The sequence below is a fragment of the Lotus japonicus genome, chromosome 1 (genome assembly GCF_012489685.1).
Source record: "Lotus japonicus ecotype B-129 chromosome 1, LjGifu_v1.2".
Lineage (NCBI taxonomy): Eukaryota > Viridiplantae > Streptophyta > Magnoliopsida > Fabales > Fabaceae > Lotus > Lotus japonicus.
In genome coordinates, this window is record NC_080041.1 from 872,222 (window position 1) to 892,526 (window position 20,305).

At 34.0% G+C, this 20,305-nt stretch overlaps 3 protein-coding genes across 3 annotated transcripts; 1 reads left to right on the forward strand and 2 right to left on the reverse strand.

The window, feature by feature from the left end:
* The first annotated feature begins 2,340 nt into the window (after nt 1-2,340).
* On the forward strand, nt 2,341-6,296 carry LOC130732880 (uncharacterized). Its single transcript, XM_057584882.1, has 7 exons — nt 2,341-3,592; nt 4,490-4,606; nt 4,943-5,121; nt 5,203-5,296; nt 5,374-5,451; nt 5,564-5,665; nt 5,962-6,296. The coding sequence occupies exons 1-7, from the start codon at nt 3,110-3,112 to the stop codon at nt 6,094-6,096; spliced, it is 1,188 nt and encodes a 395-aa protein (XP_057440865.1). The 5' UTR covers nt 2,341-3,109; the 3' UTR covers nt 6,097-6,296.
* A 3,506-nt stretch (nt 6,297-9,802) lies between these two features.
* On the reverse strand, nt 9,803-15,162 carry LOC130732882 (fimbrin-5-like). Its single transcript, XM_057584883.1, has 15 exons — nt 14,944-15,162; nt 14,721-14,833; nt 14,467-14,637; nt 14,116-14,354; nt 13,868-14,039; nt 13,721-13,759; nt 13,494-13,562; nt 13,258-13,374; nt 12,376-12,587; nt 11,812-11,967; nt 11,472-11,671; nt 11,139-11,296; nt 10,647-10,743; nt 10,391-10,482; nt 9,803-10,287 (listed from the first exon to the last, which is right to left on the reverse strand). The coding sequence occupies exons 2-15, from the start codon at nt 14,805-14,807 to the stop codon at nt 10,096-10,098; spliced, it is 2,001 nt and encodes a 666-aa protein (XP_057440866.1). The 5' UTR covers nt 14,808-14,833; nt 14,944-15,162; the 3' UTR covers nt 9,803-10,095.
* A 1,497-nt stretch (nt 15,163-16,659) lies between these two features.
* Nucleotides 16,660-18,922, reverse strand: LOC130732883 (fasciclin-like arabinogalactan protein 7). Its single transcript, XM_057584884.1, has 2 exons — nt 18,764-18,922; nt 16,660-17,647 (listed from the first exon to the last, which is right to left on the reverse strand). The coding sequence occupies exon 2, from the start codon at nt 17,579-17,581 to the stop codon at nt 16,805-16,807; it is 777 nt and encodes a 258-aa protein (XP_057440867.1). The 5' UTR covers nt 17,582-17,647; nt 18,764-18,922; the 3' UTR covers nt 16,660-16,804.
* Between the last annotated feature and the right edge of the window lie 1,383 nt (nt 18,923-20,305).

A 20,305-nucleotide genomic window follows, 5' to 3' on the forward strand; every position in this document is an offset into this window, starting at 1 on the left:
AGTGCCTTGCTTTCCAATAATAATAATAATCATACATTTATTTGTAAGTGATTCCTAATCCTAAATCAACATGTCGATACTCAATTTTCAAAGAAGAAAATTCTCTTATTTTTTATTAAATTACTCTTACGATTTCAATTTCGACTCGACTATGATAAAAATTAAAGATTTTCTAAAAAACGTGGTTTATAAAAACCAAACTTTTGACATAAAGATTCCAACAATTATTTTTTACAATTGTAACAGACGTTTATTGGGTAAGAAAATCTCCTTATAAATGAATTATTTGAGACGCTAGAAAATTCAGAAGATTATTTTCAATATGCAAATCTAACAAATGCTCTTATGACAGGTTGGTTGAGTACTTGAGTCATAACATGCATCAAGTATAGCTCTATATATAAAAGTTTAAAACTATTTCGAATAAGGATCTTATGCATCTTTGTATTATGGTTCACCCAAGACTACTGCTCTAAAAATCTTCTCAGAACAACTATAATGAAATTATATAAAACAGTTTCAATACAAAATAAAGTCAATCAATTTTTGAGGCAGGTTGGTTGAATGTTTACGATCCTTGTGAATATCTCAGTCATTCATTCCCATCCAAAAATCATATGATCTATCCCTTGTGCTTGTTTGATGTTTCTTTGAGAATGAATACATTACTGATTACTCACACTCACAACACCAACACACGTGATTTCTTGCGTTTGGCATCAGTGAAAGGTTGGGCCTACCAAACGGTCCCCACATTTCAAAACCATCATTTTGTGGGTCACAATTTTACATTATTGCATATAATATATACATATTTCAACATAAGGACGCGTCCTTCCCTTTTTCCTTTCCTGATATTGCCTTTTACTTTTTAGCAATTTACTACAAAATAGTTATCATGGTTTGCCAAAGAGAATTAAAGGAATCATGTCTTTTTCTTCTCAAAACAATAAAACCATCATGAAAAGAAACCATGTATAAGTGTTAGCAAAATGAAAAGGGGAAAATGTACCAGCATATAAAGGAAAATTTAGACAAATTGTTTCATAATGTAACTGTTTGACAAGGCTTTATATTCAATATAATGAGAAATGAATTTTGATAAATCCATTCAAACATAAAATAATACATTTTTCAGTGTTTGTTATATACATTTTTTTAATATAATGAGAAATGAAAATATTAAAGTTTTTTTATCTCAACATTAATAAAATATATGAAATTAGTACATTTCGTTCATTTTGTGGCGGTTTTTGTGCTTTGTGACGACACTTAATAACCAATAAATGAGTTAGTTGCGGTTTTAACCACCACAAAATAATGCACCACATTCCACGTACACCTATTTCATTAGTATTATCCAAAGACTAAAATCATATTTATCCCTAACTTATTTATATTTTTAATGTGATAAAAAATTCTTAATATTATATTACTATATTATCATAATTTTTTTGATGATTTTTATTGTCTTAACCAAACCAAGGTATTCTCATATCGGATAGTAGAAACTAATCTCGCGTTCCATAATTAACGCATTAAGCAGTATATGGTTAAACATTCTATACAGAAGAGTTGTGAATCAATTTTGTGATGAGGTTATTGAATTACTCTAATTTATTCTGTTAGCTAGGTATGAAAATAATTATTTCTAATTTATTTATTTTAAAAAAAATTGACTATCAACACTAGGTGACTTCTCTTTCAAAAAGAACAAAACACTTGGTGACTTCACAATCCATTAACATATTATTTATTGATTGAAGAGCTTGTCTTAACTCTTAACCCTAGACACGTTCTAGGAACTTGGATACAACTATCACCATTTTTATAAAAAAAATATTTAGAACTATTTTATTACTCACTATTTTATTTTGACCTTGTAATGTCAAGTACCTATAAATATTTTCTTCTTACAAACTAACTTCGTATATTTGCAAAATTTCATTCGTGACAATCATTTTATACCTTAGTACGTGTATAGTGCTATATAACCTATGAATAATAATTTGAATCACATTTTAATGTATTCTAGAAAGTATAGGGGTTCAAGTAATTTTAATGAAATGCTAAAAAAATGTTTAGCTAGTATCACAGTTGATAGCAATGATTTTGCCGCTGATTTCACCTAAAGGCTACATGACCGACTATAATATTTATAGTATGTTTCATTCTCATAAGCGTGGATCAACATTTAGTAAGATTATTAATTATTAATTATTAATACACATTACATTTTCTAATAAATTAGAAAATTAAATAGTGCATTTGAAATGATGTGTCTCTCTAACGTTCAATGAGTTTTTATTTTTCAATATATTGAAAGGTGAAATTTAAATTACTACACAAAAACGAACAAAACCAAACCAGAGATTAGAGAAACGTTCATTGATGATGATGGTGATGATGAGATGATATTGTAGCAGCAGAGCGAAAGGCACATCACCAGTTCATCACCACCACCTATTTCCTCGTTCTGTTTTTACACTCTTTCTTTCTATTCTTCTTTCTCTCCCTATATTTCAGCCTTCTATTCTCTTCCATCTCTTCTTTTGTTAGACAGATAGATCACTCTCATTAACCATTTCTGGACTTCACTTTTTTCTATCTGTATCTTACAAGATCTGTTGTTCTTTTCTGGGTTTTTCTTTTCTTATCTTTTTTCCATTTTTTTATGGGTTTTACCTGAATATTCAACCCCCTTTTTCTCTGTTCTCAATTCATATTTGTTTATTTGTTTTTCAATAGACAAGCTCAGTCATACAACAGATTTCAGCTCAATCTACCAATTTTCCAAGCTTTTGATGATAAAGAAAGGGTCTTTCATTTCTTCCCCAGATATAAAGTTTTCATTTTTATTTTCTCCTGAATTTTGAATCTCACCTCTCTTTTGATCCAATCTTGTTGCACCCCATTTTGTTTTTGACAAATTTTCAGCCTCTTTTTACCTAATCTCAAGCCCCCAGGTCCTCAAAATGGACCCTTTCATGGTTTCAGACTAGTGGGTTGTTTTCTGATTTGACAAGGTCCTTCCTTTGCAATTCAAAACACAATTTTTGTTGTTGTCTCAATCCCTTTGTGCCCTCATCTTTCTTGATCCAATACAAAAATGTATGGAACCAAGAGCAAAATTGATCTTGCCTGTGAATACCAATCTCAAGTGGCAGTTTTGAGGCCTAGCATCCATTCCAGAAGGGCAAATCTGACTGTGAAATTCCAAGACCTTTATGGTTTCACGGTGGAAGGGAATGTGGATGATGTGAATGTGTTGAATGAGGTGAGGGAGAAGGTGAGGCAACAGGGTCGAGTTTGGTGGGCATTGGAGGCCAGCAAAGGTGCAAATTGGTATTTGCATACCACCATTGGCCAAGGGAGTGCCCTCACATCATCATTGAAATTCTCAGCTTTGGCTAATGCTATCACTTTGAAGAAGCTCATCAGGAAGGGGATTCCACCTGTTCTTAGGCCTAAGGTTTGGTTTTCATTGTCAGGGGCTGCTAAGAAAAAGTCCACGGTTCCTGAGAGTTATTATGATGATTTGACAAAAGCAGTGGATGGGAAGGTCACCCCTGCTACAAGACAGATAGATCATGTGAGTTCTTCACGTTTTTCTTAATGATCATCACGGAATTGGGTTTGATTTTTATTACAAGTTTATTAGTTTCAGCTGTGAGCAAAGCATCACCCTTCTTTCTTGTTTCACATGTAGTTGCTTGCATATGTGTTGATCATTTGAGAATTGTAAATTGATGGAGGAATTGACTCCTAGCCAGAACCAGAAAAATTGAATATGGGGGGGAGGGGGGTTGAATATTTAACATATATTAAACAAAATAAACAATGGCTAATTGAAGTATGTAGTATAAGAATTTTGAGGGGGTAAAATACATTATTTGTATTAGGATATTTTTCTCTAGGGAGCAACCGACCGCCCCATTTTTGTTACACCTAGTTCCGTCATTGTGTGTTTTTTGAAAAGGTTTTCAGACAAACCTTGCTGCAGATTTTGATGGATGATTGTGTGTGAGGATTTCATTCATTTTTTCTCCATTGAGCATATCATTATTTATGGATGATCATGACTCATGAGGGTTAAGAATGACTCATAGGAGTTGAAGCATTTGTTAGCCCTATATTTATGGAAACTGTTAGCTTTAGCTCATGTAAATATTTTAAATGTATTTGAGTATATGAATTTTATAGCTTTGAGTGCATGCTGATCTGAGAGATATTCATCAGTACAGTTTAAAGATTTTGGGTTCAACATGTTTAGGCTTTCATATCTTGACTGTTTGGAATGTGAGTGTTATATGTCAACAATGTAAAATTTACCGGTTAGGAAAACCAACTGCTATCAGAATGTTTTTTTGGAAATAGTATAATGGCTATTCCATATCCATGTTTTTTGAGAATAATTTGAACTTGTCCACATGTTACAAAGCCCGTCATGTTTATTCTGTTACTAATTCTTTCATAAGAATATTTACAGGACCTACCGCGAACCTTCCCTGGTCACCCGTGGTTGGACACTACTGAGGGGCATTCTGCTCTTAGGCGAGTTCTTGTTGCTTATTCTTTCCGCGATTCTGATGTTGGGTATTGTCAGGTGTGTTCGCTCTGTTCGCCTTCATTTCTGAAGTCTTTTTCCTCTGCTACGTACATAAAAGACAATGCTTAACATATTAGTTATTTGAAAAGAAAGTATATTTTCTGGGATTTCCTCTTGGTTCAATTGGTGCTTCTTCTGTTAATAAATCTATACCTGAGATTGAGAACATATTTTCTTAATGGATAATACTAAATGTAACTATACTAATGAGTACATATCATCCACTACCTCCATGATTTCTGCAAAATAACATAGTTAGCTTGCCACATCAGCATTTCTTGCAACTTTCCTTCGTAACATATAGCATTATTGACTCAAATCATTTTTCCCCAGGGATTAAATTACGTTGCAGCATTGTTGTTGCTAGTCATGAAGACTGAAGAAGATGCATTTTGGATGCTTTCTGTCTTGTTGGAAAATGTCCTGGTTAGCGATTGTTACACAAACAACTTATCAGGATGCCATGTTGAACAAAGAGTGTTTAAAGACTTACTTGTTAAAAAGTGCCCAAGGTATTTTAATTTGATGTGTTAATTGTGTATCACGTGCTTGTTTCGTAGTATCTTCTTAAAATTGGAGAAATGGAAATGCAGGGTTGCAAGTCACTTGGAAGCTTTGGAATTTGATGTTTCTCTTGTGACCACTGAGTGGTTCCTTTGCCTCTTTTCAAAGAGCCTGCCTTCCGAGGTTAGAATAATGCTGCAACAAATTATACATTGAAATGTTAAATTGTTCCCCATATTAACACTTCTTCCATGAATCAGACAACTCTACGAGTGTGGGATGTTATTTTCTATGAGGGGGCTAAGGTTATATTTAACGTAGCGTTGGCAATCTTTAAGGTACTATTATGTTCTTTCTTGGTTTTTTATCAATACATAGTTACATACACTCAAAAACATAGAAGAGTATGGTATGGAAAGGATGTTTTAACTATTGTCACCTAAATTGCAGATGAAGGAAAATGAATTACTTCTAACCCATCATGTTGGCGAAGTAATCAATGTTCTGCACATGACCACTCATCACCTATTTGATCCAGATGATTTACTGACAGTAAGACAAATTTCACTGCTTCCTATCTCAATCAGTTAGATATCTTGTTATCACCATTTCATGTTATTTTCAAGATACTAAAATAGTTTTAGTTCCTGTTACGACAAGAAGAAAGATTATAAATAAGTTTCCCATGTTTTTGGATAAACTTATTTTTCCTCACAAATTTAATTCTGACACCAAGGAGCTACTCATACAAGCTTCTCCGATAATTGACTTTGGTTTTAGAATCAATTGTATTAGCATTTCCAGCTGAAGTGGTTTAGAGGTTTGCTGAAGTGTCCTTTTGTTTGCAGGTGGCATTTGATCAGATAGGATCCATGACAACCAACACCATATCAAAGCAAAGGAAGAAACAGGAACCTGAAGTCCAGAAGGAGCTTGATCAGAGGATCAGGAAGCTAAATTCCCTTAAAGGGGATGACAAATAGCATTTGATTTGTCAATTTTTTTTTTTTGTTTTTGAGGGGGGAACATTGCACTGTCTAATTTAATCTGAAATGTGGTGAATTTATGTATTCCTTTAAATTCTCCTCTGGGCATGACATGAGCCCTGTTGTTTTTCAGAATGTTTGTAGGTGGTAAAGTGTAAATTTGAACATGGACACAGTTATAAATTATTATTAACTAATTTTATAGTGCGCAGCAACATCTAATTTGATCTCTGTTATTTCTTTTCCCTGGATTTACTTTCTTAAGCACGGTCCATGCATGCCTTGCTATTCTAATGCAGTTGAGCCTGTTCAGTTACACCCCATTGGTAAAACATAGCTACTTATACACCCAAGTTCCTTATATACATTTTATCAAGTTCTCCTTTAAACATATAATGTGCACGAGATAACGACTGTTCATGATAAATAGCAATGGACATGATAACTACTTTTCATCTCAAGATAAGGCTCATAACGGTTAATTGATTACAATGAAAGGGAATGAGTTTAGATGAGGACATTCATTTCTAAGTGCAGTTTGACAGACCAATGTCTATTTGTTCATTTTTCTACTTTTAGAATGTGGAAGTTGTGTTTGCGTTTGGTTCAACATTGGTCTAATTCTTGTGCTCAATAATTAGAGTCATTAAAAATCAGTAAAGATTAACAAAGTTGTAGATTGTAAATGGTCAATTGGAACTCCACGCAATCGTCATATGTTAATATCTTTTTGAAGTAACTAGAAAAGAGATAACTAAATAAGACAACAAAGGTTACTAGCTAGCAAGACCAGAAGAAATAAAAGCAAAGTTATATTATGATAGATAGATGACGTAAATTACTGAATATATATGTTTTTCCGTCTGTGCTATTTCCACACAGCATCCTTAACTAATTAAGCCTTTATTTTTAAATAAAAGTGTGTAAAAGCAAGTACTGAGAGAAATAAAACACACAAGGAAAAAAAGAGAGGAAGAATGAAAACAGCCTGAAGCTACTGTGTTTGGATTTCCAATTCAACACAGATTTACCTTGAAGCTAACATGACAAAATCTTACATCTCTGAATCTCTGATTCACATTAAATTCAATGAGGCAATTTATAACTTTGTCGTAAGTACCTTGAGATATGTGAAATCATGTTTGTGTTTGTCCAAACCCCAAACCATACATGCACGCAACATATCCATATCATATTACAATGGTGAGTTATTTCGACAATTATGGAAACAAGAAATTTAACCCCTCGTCTAGAGGAGCCTGAAGACCTTCTAATAATAAATATGTAAAGTAAAATGATTGCATGAAATTTACGTTGAAATTGATTTAAGTAATACTACATGGACACTGGACAGAAGTTTTTTTAAGTGTTGGTAGCACTCCAATTGTATATAATATTCTTTTAGTTTCAAACGACTAAAATTTTTACTATTCCTTTAGCAAAATTGAGAACCTGTTTAAGAAAAGAAACAGAACAAATTTGCAATTGGAGGAAGGGAGAACCTAATATGCACCATTTTTAAGTGGTGTAATTTTACACCACCTACTTTTACTAAGTATAGCTGGTCGACACATTATCTTTTTTAAGAAAAAATATCATTATGTAAAGTAAAATGATTGCATGAAATTTACGTTGAAATTGATTTAAGTAATACTACATGGACACTGGACAGAAGTTTTTTTAAGTGTTGGTAGCACTCCAATTGTATATAATATTCTTTTAGTTTCAAACGACTAAAATTTTTACTATTCCTTTAGCAAAATTGAGAACCTGTTTAAGAAAAGAAACATAACAAATTTGCAATTGGAGGAAGGGAGAACCTAATATGCACCATTTTTAAGTGGTGTAATTTTACACCACCTACTTTTACTAAGTATAGCTGGTCGACACATTATCTTTTTTAAGAAAAAATATCATTATGTAAAGTAAAATGATTGCATGAAATTTACGTTGAAATTGATTTAAGTAATACTACATGGACACTGGACAGAAGTTTTTTTAAGTGTTGGTAGCACTCCAATTGTATATAATATTCTTTTAGTTTCAAACGACTAAAATTTTTACTATTCCTTTAGCAAAATTGAGAACCTGTTTAAGAAAAGAAACAGAACAAATTTGCAATTGGAGGAAGGGAGAACCTAATATGCACCATTTTTAAGTGGTTTAATTTTACACCACCTACTTTTACTAAGTATAGCTGGTCGACACATTATCTTTTTTAAGAAAAAATATCATTATGTAAAGTAAAATGATTGCATGAAATTTACGTTGAAATTGATTTAAGTAATACTACATGGACACTGGACAGAAGTTTTTTTAAGTGTTGGTAGCACTCCAATTGTATATAATATTCTTTTAGTTTCAAACGACTAAAATTTTTACTATTCCTTTAGCAAAATTGAGAACCTGTTTAAGAAAAGAAACAGAACAAATTTGCAATTGGAGGAAGGGAGAACCTAATATGCACCATTTTTAAGTGGTGTAATTTTACACCACCTACTTTTACTAAGTATAGCTGGTCGACACATTATCTTTTTTAAGAAAAAATATCATTATGTAAAGTAAAATGATTGCATGAAATTTACGTTGAAATTGATTTAAGTAATACTACATGGACACTGGACAGAAGTTTTTTTAAGTGTTGGTAGCACTCCAATTGTATATAATATTCTTTTAGTTTCAAACGACTAAAATTTTTACTATTCCTTTAGCAAAATTGTGAACCTGTTTAAGAAAAGAAACAGAACAAATTTGCAATTGGAGGAAGGGAGAACCTAATATGCACCATTTTTAAGTGGTGTAATTTTACACCACCTACTTTTACTAAGTATAGCTGGTCGACACATTATCTTTTTTAAGAAAAAATATCATTATGTAAAGTAAAATGATTGCATGAAATTTACGTTGAAATTGATTTAAGTAATACTACATGGACACTGGACAGAAGTATTTTTAAGTGTTGGTAGCACTCCAATTGTATATAATATTCTTTTAGTTTCAAACGACTAAAATTTTTACTATTCCTTTAGCAAAATTGAGAACCTGTTTAAGAAAAGAAACAGAACAAATTTGCAATTGGAGGAAGGGAGAACCTAATATGCACCATTTTTAAGTGGTGTAATTTTACACCACCTACTTTTACTAAGTATAGCTGGTCGACACATTATCTTTTTTAAGAAAAAATATCATTATGTAAAGTAAAATGATTGCATGAAATTTACGTTGAAATTGATTTAAGTAATACTACATGGACACTGGACAGAAGTTTTTTTAAGTGTTGGTAGCACTCCAATTGTATATAATATTCTTTTAGTTTCAAACGACTAAAATTTTTACTATTCCTTTAGCAAAATTGAGAACCTGTTTAAGAAAAGAAACAGAACAAATTTGCAATTGGAGGAAGGGAGAACCTAATATGCACCATTTTTAAGTGGTGTAATTTTACACCACCTATTTTTACTAAGTATAGCTGGTCGACACATTATCTTTTTTAAGAAAAAATATCATTAAAAATTTGTCATATATTAAATTTCTTTAAAAAAAGATGTGTTGACCTGTTATAACAAGTTAAAAAAAAGTGGTCTAAAATTAGACCACTTTAAAAGTGGTCCACATTAGGGGTCACCTTGGAGGAATACATCATCCATCATCCCCAATATCAATGTAAGAAACTAAGACTAACTCTATACTTGAATCCCAGACCTGAAATAGAATAAACCACTCACTAAGATGAAGTCCATGCAAAAATTGCATGCGATTTTCACCAAAGAATATGCCTAAGTACAAAACCATTCAAAAAGAAAAATTTACAAAATCCTTCTATAATCTGTGGACTGTGGTTTTCCATAATAAACCATAAGCTCATTTACTAGGCACCAAGAGGTTGGCATCTTGCTTTTGTTTCTTAAACAAAAATGAATTCCCCAACACATTCTGTGGTTCCATCAACTGTTTAACAGGCTTCTTTGTTTTTAATGAGATTTCTTCATTTCCAACTTAGGAGCTGGCATTTTCTGAATCATTGTCATCAATGGCTAAATTGGAAACCTCACTGCTTATTAAATCAGTATCATTTTCACCATCTGCTGAGGCTACAGGTGATGCTTCTGGGGTGCTGTTTTCCTCAGAATGCTGCAGGCTCCAGTACATGATGCTAGCAGTTAAAGTGAGAATCATCTTCTGGTTGACCTGTTAAGGTCAAATACAAAAAGATTAACAACAAACTGAACAAAATAATGAAAATTGAATTTTCATAGAACACTGGTATAGTTGCTATTAAAATTAATCTTACCTCTATTATGTCCTCAGGTAACAGGAATATGGAGCATCCAAGTTTTCGGGCAACGCTGATAATATATGTTGAATTCAACTTCTTATCTTCATCTGCAATTCACACAACAGATTAACTTGAAGATTTCAATTGTTGCTTTCAAGATGATATTTTCACATCCCAACAATGTTAAATATATTGCATGATAAGAAATTAGAGTTGCAAGCTGAATTCCAGTTAGCTTCAATTTCTTGATGGTGTGGAAAAGTTGACTTACCAGTCTCCCCTTTAGTAACAAGACTCCAATTGACCACCCTCGGCTCCACAGCACTCAAAAGCTCAAGGAAGAAAATACCATTGGAAAGACTCTTATCCTGATGAAATAAAATAAATAAATATCATAAATCTGAGTCCTAGTCCGAACAACAAAGTGACTATTATCTACATTATCCTTACATCAAACTAACCATTATGTACACTGTCCTTTTCAGCAAAGTAGAAAACACCTTTTTTCATTCTAAAGCTTTAACAATAAAAATATTTACTATTTCTCCCAAATCAGCAGCACAAATGTCTAAGACTAAAAATTGTTTTGGATGAATGTAAGATTAAGAGTAGCAAGAGTGGTATATTCAAACACACACAGACATCGTTCAAAATAGTCAGTTAATAATTTCAAAAAATATTTGGAGCCACCTAAAGATCATTTACATGCATGGTAAGATATTGATACTCATAAGTCATAACTGGTTAGCTTCTGCTTAATTACCTTAAAACTATCCATTTCAGAAGTTCTTCCTGCTTTCTTCACTTTATTGTTTGCCCAGTTTAATATATCAGCATCAGTGATCTCTTTGCCTTGGGAGTGTGATCTCAAGTTTTTCAGAAGTTGAAGCATAGTAAATCTCATCAGCTGCCACAAAAATGCTGTGGGGCAAAACAAAGATGAATATTCCAAACATATACAAAAGCAGATCTGAACAAAATAATGACAAATTGACAGGACTATCAACACAACAGCCCAGACATCCATCATAACATATCTATACTGCTATCAGTGTATTGTCAAATACCAGCCATAAAATAAAAAACTGGAACTCACCTAGTAAGAGCTTCTTATTCCCTTGTACAATATCATTACCAGCAACATTTACTAAGGAAAAGTTTAGGTCCTTCCCAATCTTTATAACTTGGTTGCAATTCTCAACTTTACGAAACGGCATCTTTATAGGAGGCTTTGTCGCCAGCTTCCAATTGACAGATCCAGGTGAAACCTTATCAAGAACTTCTAATAGAACCCATCTGCGGAAAAAGAAATAAGGAAAACAATAAACAGTAGGTAAACAGAATATTTAAAAGAAGACGCAAGTAGAGGAAAGAAGTGAAAAAGAATAAGGAAGAAGCAGATGGTGAACTAACTGAATGAATAGTGGAAAGCTTACCCATTTCTAACATCCTCAAAAACATTATTGACATAAGTAGCAATTCCAAGACTGTTAATCCAGAGTCTGAAGCATCTTTCTTCCCGAGATGTCTGTGCATCATCAGTCATCATCTCAGCAAAGGACACTTTCGAGCTGTCAACTGTAAGGCCATTCCTACAAAAGTATAAGTACCAGAGTTATTTGTATTTAAAAAAATTGAACTAACAAGATTGTAACTTTATGACTTTCACTAATTCTATACTGGTTCCCAAAAAATGAATCAACTAGAGAGATCCATTCAGTACCATGATGTACATGACCACTCCACAATCTGTTACTTCACTTCCCTCTAAAGGGAAAGCTCTAGTGCTAAGAATCAAAAGAAAGAAAAATCCGAATATATTCATAAGATATAAAGAACCTGATAGTCAAAGGCCTATCAAAATATCAGAGCCACTCGCATGAGTGCATCCCACAAAAAAAGGGTTTTTGGAAGCATAACTTCAATTTTTCTTACTATATCATTTATCAATTCACAATGAAAATATTTGCATATTCGCAACCTGTTAAAACTAACCATACCTATGCTGGAATATTTGAGCAACAAATGCAAGGTTAAGATTAGGAGACCCCTCCACTATGTCTTTTGGAGTGAGGTATCTCTTGCAATCTAATTTCTCTGCCTGCTCCAGAACCATACTTGCCCTTTCTGTGGGATCACTGATGGCCAAGGAAGATGGACCTGCAACTTCTGGAGCAAGAGCATTAAGCAAGTAAGCATAAGCCTCGCCATCCTGCAAAAGAAAGTATTTCAGATAAACTCGACTTGTGCAAATTAGAGCCATATTACATCTCTTAATGTTGATCAAAACATCTGCTATGAGCAGCAAATGCTCCAAACAAAAATTCATCAATTAGCAGGGAGCAAGACAATATAGTGAATCTTTTCCAACTACGAGGAGCCCGTTTGTATTGAAGTTATGTTGCGTTTAACATTAACCGAACAAAATACTTCATCTCACACAGTGAAAATGTATTCTCCATTGGTTTTTGTCTTGCAAAGTTACAGAACGGAAAACTAATTGTTTTCTAAACAGTCTAGATGGCTGTAAAGGGCAATAGAACAAAAAAAGAAGGTCCACTGTTTCTTCACTGATTTTATAATTTAAGTAGGGCACAAGAATGAAGCCCGTAGTGGGTCAAAAGACTCAAACCAAAAGGTGTAAATAAGGATTGCTATATTGTTATTTCATTCGCATGCACCTAATGTTTTTCTGTTACAAGGTGTAGGATCCACACAGGAGTAAGTGAGGATTTGGCTACTCTAATAGGTTGTAACAACCTAAATTTTCAATCAATGCGTTCCTTCTAAAGTTAATCCCTCATTTTAGAGGAGCAAAATCCCAAAAGTAATTGCTTCTATTAGAGTAAGTCAACGTACAAAATAATTATAATTTCCCTGACCTTCACATCGGAAGAGAAGTTTGTAACTTCTTTCTGATATCCAGATTTCTTCAAGTGGAAATTCATCCATTTCAGTAAAACCTTGTCAGGTGGTAAACTGATAAGCTCCTCCACATCCTGCAAGTAAGTCGTGATATAAAAGGTGAATTTCAGTTGTAGTTCTGACATATGTAGATGAAATAAAACCATGGCACTTGCAAGCTACAGATAAGAGGAAAAAGTTTATCCATTATCACCTTGTCATCTTCCACCAATTCCACAAGTTGAGGAGTTTTCTTCAGATTGAGATCAGCTAACAATTGAATCTGTCAATGCCACCACAATGCAAAGTTAAACAACCGGAAAAGACCGTGTAAGTTTCCAAGTCTTCCGATGAATAATTGAACTCATAATCCTGTCAATCTCCTCGTCTGAGCCCCATAATAATATGCAAGCAAAAAGGGACTAAGTTTCAGTAGTCTACCTTGATTATTTGTGAAATCACACCAAGTACCAGATGTGGCTGCAAATAACCACACAGGAAATTTTTCATTAAAAAAAAGTTGAAGTCCGTCAAATCAGAATAACAAATTGGGAAGAGGAAGAGAGGGAATAAAAAGATTGAACCTACTCTTCCTTCAACAAAGTCCTGTGTTCCAATATTAACCACTGTGCACCCGATAGCCTTTGCTGAGTTTAGACCCAGGGTGTGGTTCTCATTCCTCTCCCAAGGATTAAGAACCCGTTTTGTGTTAATAGCTCGCTCATCAATGGTCCCAGGAACAGCAACATTAATAAGCTTGCTGTAGCAGACAAATAAAAGGTTACAATTTCCTCTTAAAAAAATTGAACTCATGAAGTGGTATGCTGAAATTTTACCAGAGAAGGACTCCATCTTTTGCAAGATCAAACAATGCATCGGTCGAAGGATCAATAGGAAGAAACTGCTTCATGAATTTATCTTCAGCTAAGTAGCTATTAATATGCGCAACATAAGAAGCTTTCTCAGATTCATTAATAGCATGATGAATAGTAGTTGTAGCCGCCTTCAAGAATGAAGAAGTACTTTTTGAACCACCATCTTTGGCTGTGGCTCGAGTTTGCAAATTTAAATGTGCCTGCCATTCATTGTCACCCAATATAAATAAAACACCTACTACCAATATGATTCTAAGTAGTACATTGATTGAAGAATTATTATGTAAGAAAAAGAGTGAGTGAGTGACTGACCCTAAGGAAGGATTCAAAGTCAATTTCTTCATCCATGTTGTGATATGAGTCTGCCAAGATAGCTTTAATCTCATCCTCGGTGAAAACTTGAGTGAAAGTCTTCAATTTCTTAAAAATAGGTGGTAAATTTCCGACAGTAACACGTCCTGATTGAGTTCTTTCGGAGACATACTAGAAAGGGAGGAAAAATAACAGATTCTAAGTTTCATTTCATCATGTCGAAACAAACAACAGAGAAAGAAAAAACAAGTGACCTTGGATTTGAGGGTTCTCAGTTCGACTTGGGTGAACTGGCTCTGAAGCCACTGATCAGAAACAAGGACACCCACGAAACCAGACATGTTGTTTCGATGAAAATGGTAAACAACTGTGCGATCAAATTTACAGAAGCGAAATCAATCAACGATGCGAGAATGTGTAATTAATTACGATCGCTATAACAAAAATCGATCTAGAAAACGAAGAACACGTGCGTACCTTGAAGAATCAGAAAAGATGAGAAGGTTTTCTCATCATGATTGCGCAAATGCTAGAGAGAGAGAGAGAGAGAGAGAGAGAGAGAGAGAGAGAGAGGTGTTTGTGTGTTTGTACGAAGAAATGGGGAAATGGAGAGAAAAAAACGTTTTGGCGATAGGACCCGCGAAGTCCAAGGGAATGGGAATTGGAATCAGAAGAAAGGGAAAAGGGAATTAACAATGTTTGTGCATTTTCCTTTTTGCAATCAATCAAATCCCTAATACTCAATCACACTGACACCTGTCATCAAATCGAATTACAACTCTTCTCTTTTGCATTTTCCTTATTTTGTTTTCATGTTTCTCTCTTACCAAATTTCATTTTGTGTCCTTTCTCTTTTGTTGCTATTTTACAGCCCAAAAAATATCTCATCACTGTAGAATTTGATTTTTGTTGGAAATAATAATGAAGGAGTGACTTTTATCTGGGTAGGTCCAAATGGCCACAAGGCTCAATCTTGATATGAACAGTTCAAATGCTTCACAATTAAGTGAATATTATGTTGGTCAATTAGGACGATTAAAGAGTGAATCATCACATTCTAAAGTTAGTTGAGTAGAACCAAACTGACACATTTTACTGAATAATTACAAGGTTATTCAAGTGTAATCATCATCTCATAAGTCGTTCACGAATGTTTCATTAAGGCATAGTGTCTTAATAACGTGTTTTATTATGTCTATAAATACAGGTTTGGTATTTCATGTACATAAGCATTAATATTATTGTGCTACTTGAATATTTATCTTAGACTTTTAAGTTTTCTCTATGATTTAAAAGCAAATTTAAACATCAAAGCGTCTTTTGCAAGTATATCCTATCATAACTTCCCTAACGATGTTGTGGACGTTGCCACCGCTACTAGAACATTGAGTTCACGACCAACACATGCGATCAAAAGTGCATATGTCTTTATAAAACATTCATAAACTCATGACAACATTTATTTCCACTTTCCTCCATATAAACCACACCTAGAAATTCCGTGTTAATCTTCATAAAAAATATCTTCAAATATTAGTAATTCATCACATACATTTTTTTTATAAGCAGTAATTCATTATATACATGAAAATTAATTTATAAGCCTTATTTTTTAACTATGACTAGTCTTAAATGAGGAGGAGGCAAAACGCAAAACACAAGACTACATTGAAGTTTTCTCGAAAGCATGACTACATTAAAGTTGAGGTGAACTCTAGCCGCCCTCGTGAAATGATATATCTATATGTATTATTTTCATAAAGCATAGATAAAAAAATTGGTGGTTCCACAAAATTTTGAACAGGGCAGTCGGCAGAGGGATACACACTTCAAAGTTAAGTCACAAAATCTAGATTAGCAGTGAAGCTTCATATTGTAGCTCATGGTTTAAAGCGATATTGAGATCTAAGGCGAATTCAAAACATGAAATGTGCAATGATGTTATTAGCAATGTACCAACTTGAAATGAATCTGGCACTGTACTACTACTTCTAATAAAGCTGATTTGCAATTATATTTGTTATTCATAACATAGCCAAAATTATCTTTGTAAATAAATCAACTTTCTGATTGAACTAGTGACGGAATTAAAACTATTAAGAAAGGAAGATCGAGATACAACTGTTGCTGCATAATGTAACTTGACAATCACATGGTATTAGATTCAAAATAAAAACACAACAAAAAGTGGTGTAATAGAAATCACTTTCTCATACATATATTGAATAACACTTTATGTTCAGAAAAAATGGATTCAGATCAAAGCAAATAGCACCAAATGTAGTAGATACATCACCATAAATCTAAATTAAATATTCAATAGATCATTCATTCCCCATTACAACATAGCCAGCACACCAAAAGTTGCAAGGACAAGGTTGCCCCAGATTCCATAGCTGAGGATCTTGTAAGAAGATGAACCATCAGGTGATGATGGAGAAGATGCTTTGCTGTCAGCACTTTTTTCAATTGGAGAATCTGCAGCTGGTGCAATTTCAGGAGCTGGTGCAGGAGCAGGTGTTGGAGGAATATCAGTGCCAAAAACGGCCTCAGGAAGGAGAACCTTACCAACCTCATATATTGCAACAGGATCTGTGGAATGAACAGCACTAGTAACCTTGGTCTTTGACCATCCTGAATTGATATGCACAGTTCCAGAATCATCAGTGAAATTCAAGGAGTAACTTCCACCAGCAAATGTGGGAGTGGAACCAGTTTGGCTAAGGTTTTTGAAGTCAGCAAGAGAGTAGTATTTTGGCAAGGCATGGAAGAGGATCACTTGCTTTAACTGGTCACTGGTGAGTTTGGACAGGGAAGGTTTCTTCAGAGCTGAGAAGGAACTATCTTTTGGCACAAAGATGGTGATTCCTTCTTCAGTGTTGTTGGCTTGGTTTTGGAAAGTGTCAATCACTTTTGTGGACTCGAGGTATTCAAGGAAGGTGTGGAAGGGACCAGCAACCGCGAGTAACTCAGTGAGGTTAACGAAATCCGGTGCTGGGGCGGGAGCCGGAGTCGGGCTCAGAGGGGGAGAGGGAGGGCTAACAGTTTTGGCAAATGCTGATGAACTGAGAAGCAGCAGAGTGTTGCTGAGAATGAAAATCATGGAAAACTCCATATTTTCTTCCTTGTCCAAAAGTTTTTTATCTTACCTTGCAGTATCACAAGTGATCTCTCCAAATTCCTACAAGAAATTAACTCCAAAATGTTAGATCTCAACAAACTGTATGAAATGTTTAGAAATTCTTTTACATTTGATTCTAAATCCAAAATTAATTATGAGAAGAAGGCTTCTAAACGTCATAATTAATTCCGGGGAAAAAAATAAGTTGATCCAAACATGCTGGTACCATATAGGTTGTAGTAAGTTTGATAATGCACAACGATAAAGAAAAGAGCAGAAATAATCTCCAGCGCACGTTCAGTTTCATGATTTGCTTAGAATCCTAATGCACAGTTACTCAAAAGCTAAAACTTGTAGCTTCTAATCAATAGTGATTCTAGAGCATTTGATAGTCAAATCAAACATGCTAATTATCTCAAGTAATAGTTAAATACACAAATAATTATCCCTTCTTTACATATACACTGGAGATTTGTCTACAAATAATCATGGACATACATCTACAGCAACTAACAAAATGGCTGAAATCAGATCTTACAACAGTTAACATGAACTAAGAAAAGAGGAAGAAAAAATTGAACAGTATTTGTAATGCATAATGTAAGATCTAGGAATGTGAATTGAACCAAAGTAAGCTGAAGCAATTGCAGATCGGAGCATCATATGAACACATTGTCAGTTTTATGGAAGCAAAGAACACTTGAAATGTACTAACTTTGAAGCAAGAGTAAGAGAGAGTGAAAGATAATAAATTTATAGTAACAATTTGCAGAGTTCCAGAAGACCAGACCCAAATTCCAAAATGCTAAACTCGAGATCAGACAGTGTGGTGAATGTTTAAAAATTTGATTTTTTTTTTAAATCACCACTCACAATGCCAATTGAATCAGTTACTAGTTCACATTCCCTATAAAGTTTTCATGTTCTCCATAAACTCAAGTCAAATGTAGACCAGTCAAGTACACAATGACACACTCCACATCAACCCCAGAATGAAATGACTCAGATCTAGACAAGCTGATCTAAACAAAAATGACATTCAGATGTGAAAAAGCAAGAACGAACAACTACAACTTTTCACTAAAACCATAATGGGGTGACATCCACATTCCACAACAAAAGTAGCTAAACAAGAAAGCAAAGAGATGCATGAGAATGAGGTTGAAGAGAACAAACCTGAACAGAAGGAATTCAGAGAGAGAGAGAGAGAGAAGAGGAGAATGTGAAGAATGAGAATGGAAGGAGAGAAAGTGAGAGAGAGGGTATATAAAGATGAAATATGGTATGGAGGTAAAAGGTACCAGCTGGAAGTGGAAGAAGGATTGATGGCTACAGCACAGAGATGCTTCTAACTTTAGATTTGTTCTTTCGTGAAGACATATAATACTTTAATGGAAACAATGTTTCTCGATCTGATTCTATTGAATTGAATTGTATGGTGGCATTTCCACTTCAACTAATAATAATCACTTATTTAACTCATCATGTTCATTCACAGACCAACCTTGCACTCTACCCCACCATTTTTTCCTTCATCTCTTTCTTTCTTCCCAATTTATCATCTACTATCCCTACATATTATCAGCTGGTTTTTTTAGGTTATTTCTTTAATTATTTTGATCAAGAAAAATGAACGTTGTCCCAACAACTAGTGCACTGATAGGGCAATGTGTACCATTGATTTCATTTTGATAATCAAAAAATTGAGAAGAGGGAAAGAAATAAATTCTATTCTTGTAATGCGGTTTATTGAGTAAGTATATGGCTATATGCATTGTGGTCCCAATATGGTGTGCTCATGGGTTGGTTCATGAAAAAAGGAAATAACTTCATATAAAATGTCAATCTAGTTAGTCTCTTAGTCTCTAAACATCAATTAAACTTAATAGATGCGTTGTTGTAGTCAGCTAATTGACATTTGGACACCAACTTGACATCCTACTTGCCTAATAATCACTTCCCTATAATGTTTTACCCATCAGTTTGAATTGTAAAATTGTAGTTGACCTTAAACACGCTCATACTTCATGCCTTGTATCTTTGTCCTTCCACTATTTAATGAAATTTTTTCATAGGTGCATAACACAATACCTATGGGCAACTCTGGACATTACTTTATGTATATCCGAGATCAATCCTATAAATGAAATAAATGATGTCTCAAATTAGTCATTAGTAGATAACTTATTTCAATTTGGTCCATTCAAAGAGTTTATAAACACAATAAAAATATCCTTTAACTATTCGAATTAAACCAAATTAGATATTTTATACCTTCTGCATGTTTGAGATGAAGTTCAAACCATGTTGTTTGTAATCTCCAAAATCCTTGTCGAGAAGTGTGAAAACCACTTCCAGCTATCCATATTCTCCACATCTACAATGACATAAGCAACCACATAGATATGATTATTTGCATCTTGTGTTGTTGCATACAACAACTGCCCACCAAAGTACCCTTTTAAGGAAGCAGGCATGAAGACCCATCAATAGTCGACAACCAGCCTTGAATCATCTTTTGCAACCATCCAAGCAGACATATATTATCTAGAACCGTGATGTTGCATTAGGGATTGGAATAACATCCATTTTCGCAATTGATTATGGATTATTATCCATTAGTTGATGAGAATAGTCCCACAATTTTCACTTACTTCGAGACTGGTTTGATAGAGAACTTGGATGCATTCATCACTTTTGTGTCCTTCATGGGAGCTT

Excerpts from the sequence above, each read along its gene's own strand:
- LOC130732882 (XM_057584883.1), bottom strand. The coding sequence starts at position 14,807 with ATGTCTGGTTTCGTGGGTGTCCTTGTTTCTGATCAGTGGCTTCAGAGC. Across the intron at positions 14,040-14,115 it reads AAAGATGGAGTCCTTCTCTG|CAAGCTTATTAATGTTGCTG; the intron begins GTAAAATTTCAG and ends TGTCTGCTACAG. Across the intron at positions 10,483-10,646 it reads TGTTACTAAAGGGGAGACTG|ATGAAGATAAGAAGTTGAAT; the intron begins GTAAGTCAACTT and ends TGTGAATTGCAG.
- LOC130732880 (XM_057584882.1), top strand. The coding sequence starts at position 3,110 with ATGTATGGAACCAAGAGCAAAATTGATCTTGCCTGTGAATACCAATCT. Across the intron at positions 3,593-4,489 it reads CTACAAGACAGATAGATCAT|GACCTACCGCGAACCTTCCC; the intron begins GTGAGTTCTTCA and ends GAATATTTACAG. Across the intron at positions 5,666-5,961 it reads ATCCAGATGATTTACTGACA|GTGGCATTTGATCAGATAGG; the intron begins GTAAGACAAATT and ends TTTTGTTTGCAG.
- LOC130732883 (XM_057584884.1), bottom strand. The coding sequence starts at position 17,581 with ATGGAGTTTTCCATGATTTTCATTCTCAGCAACACTCTGCTGCTTCTC.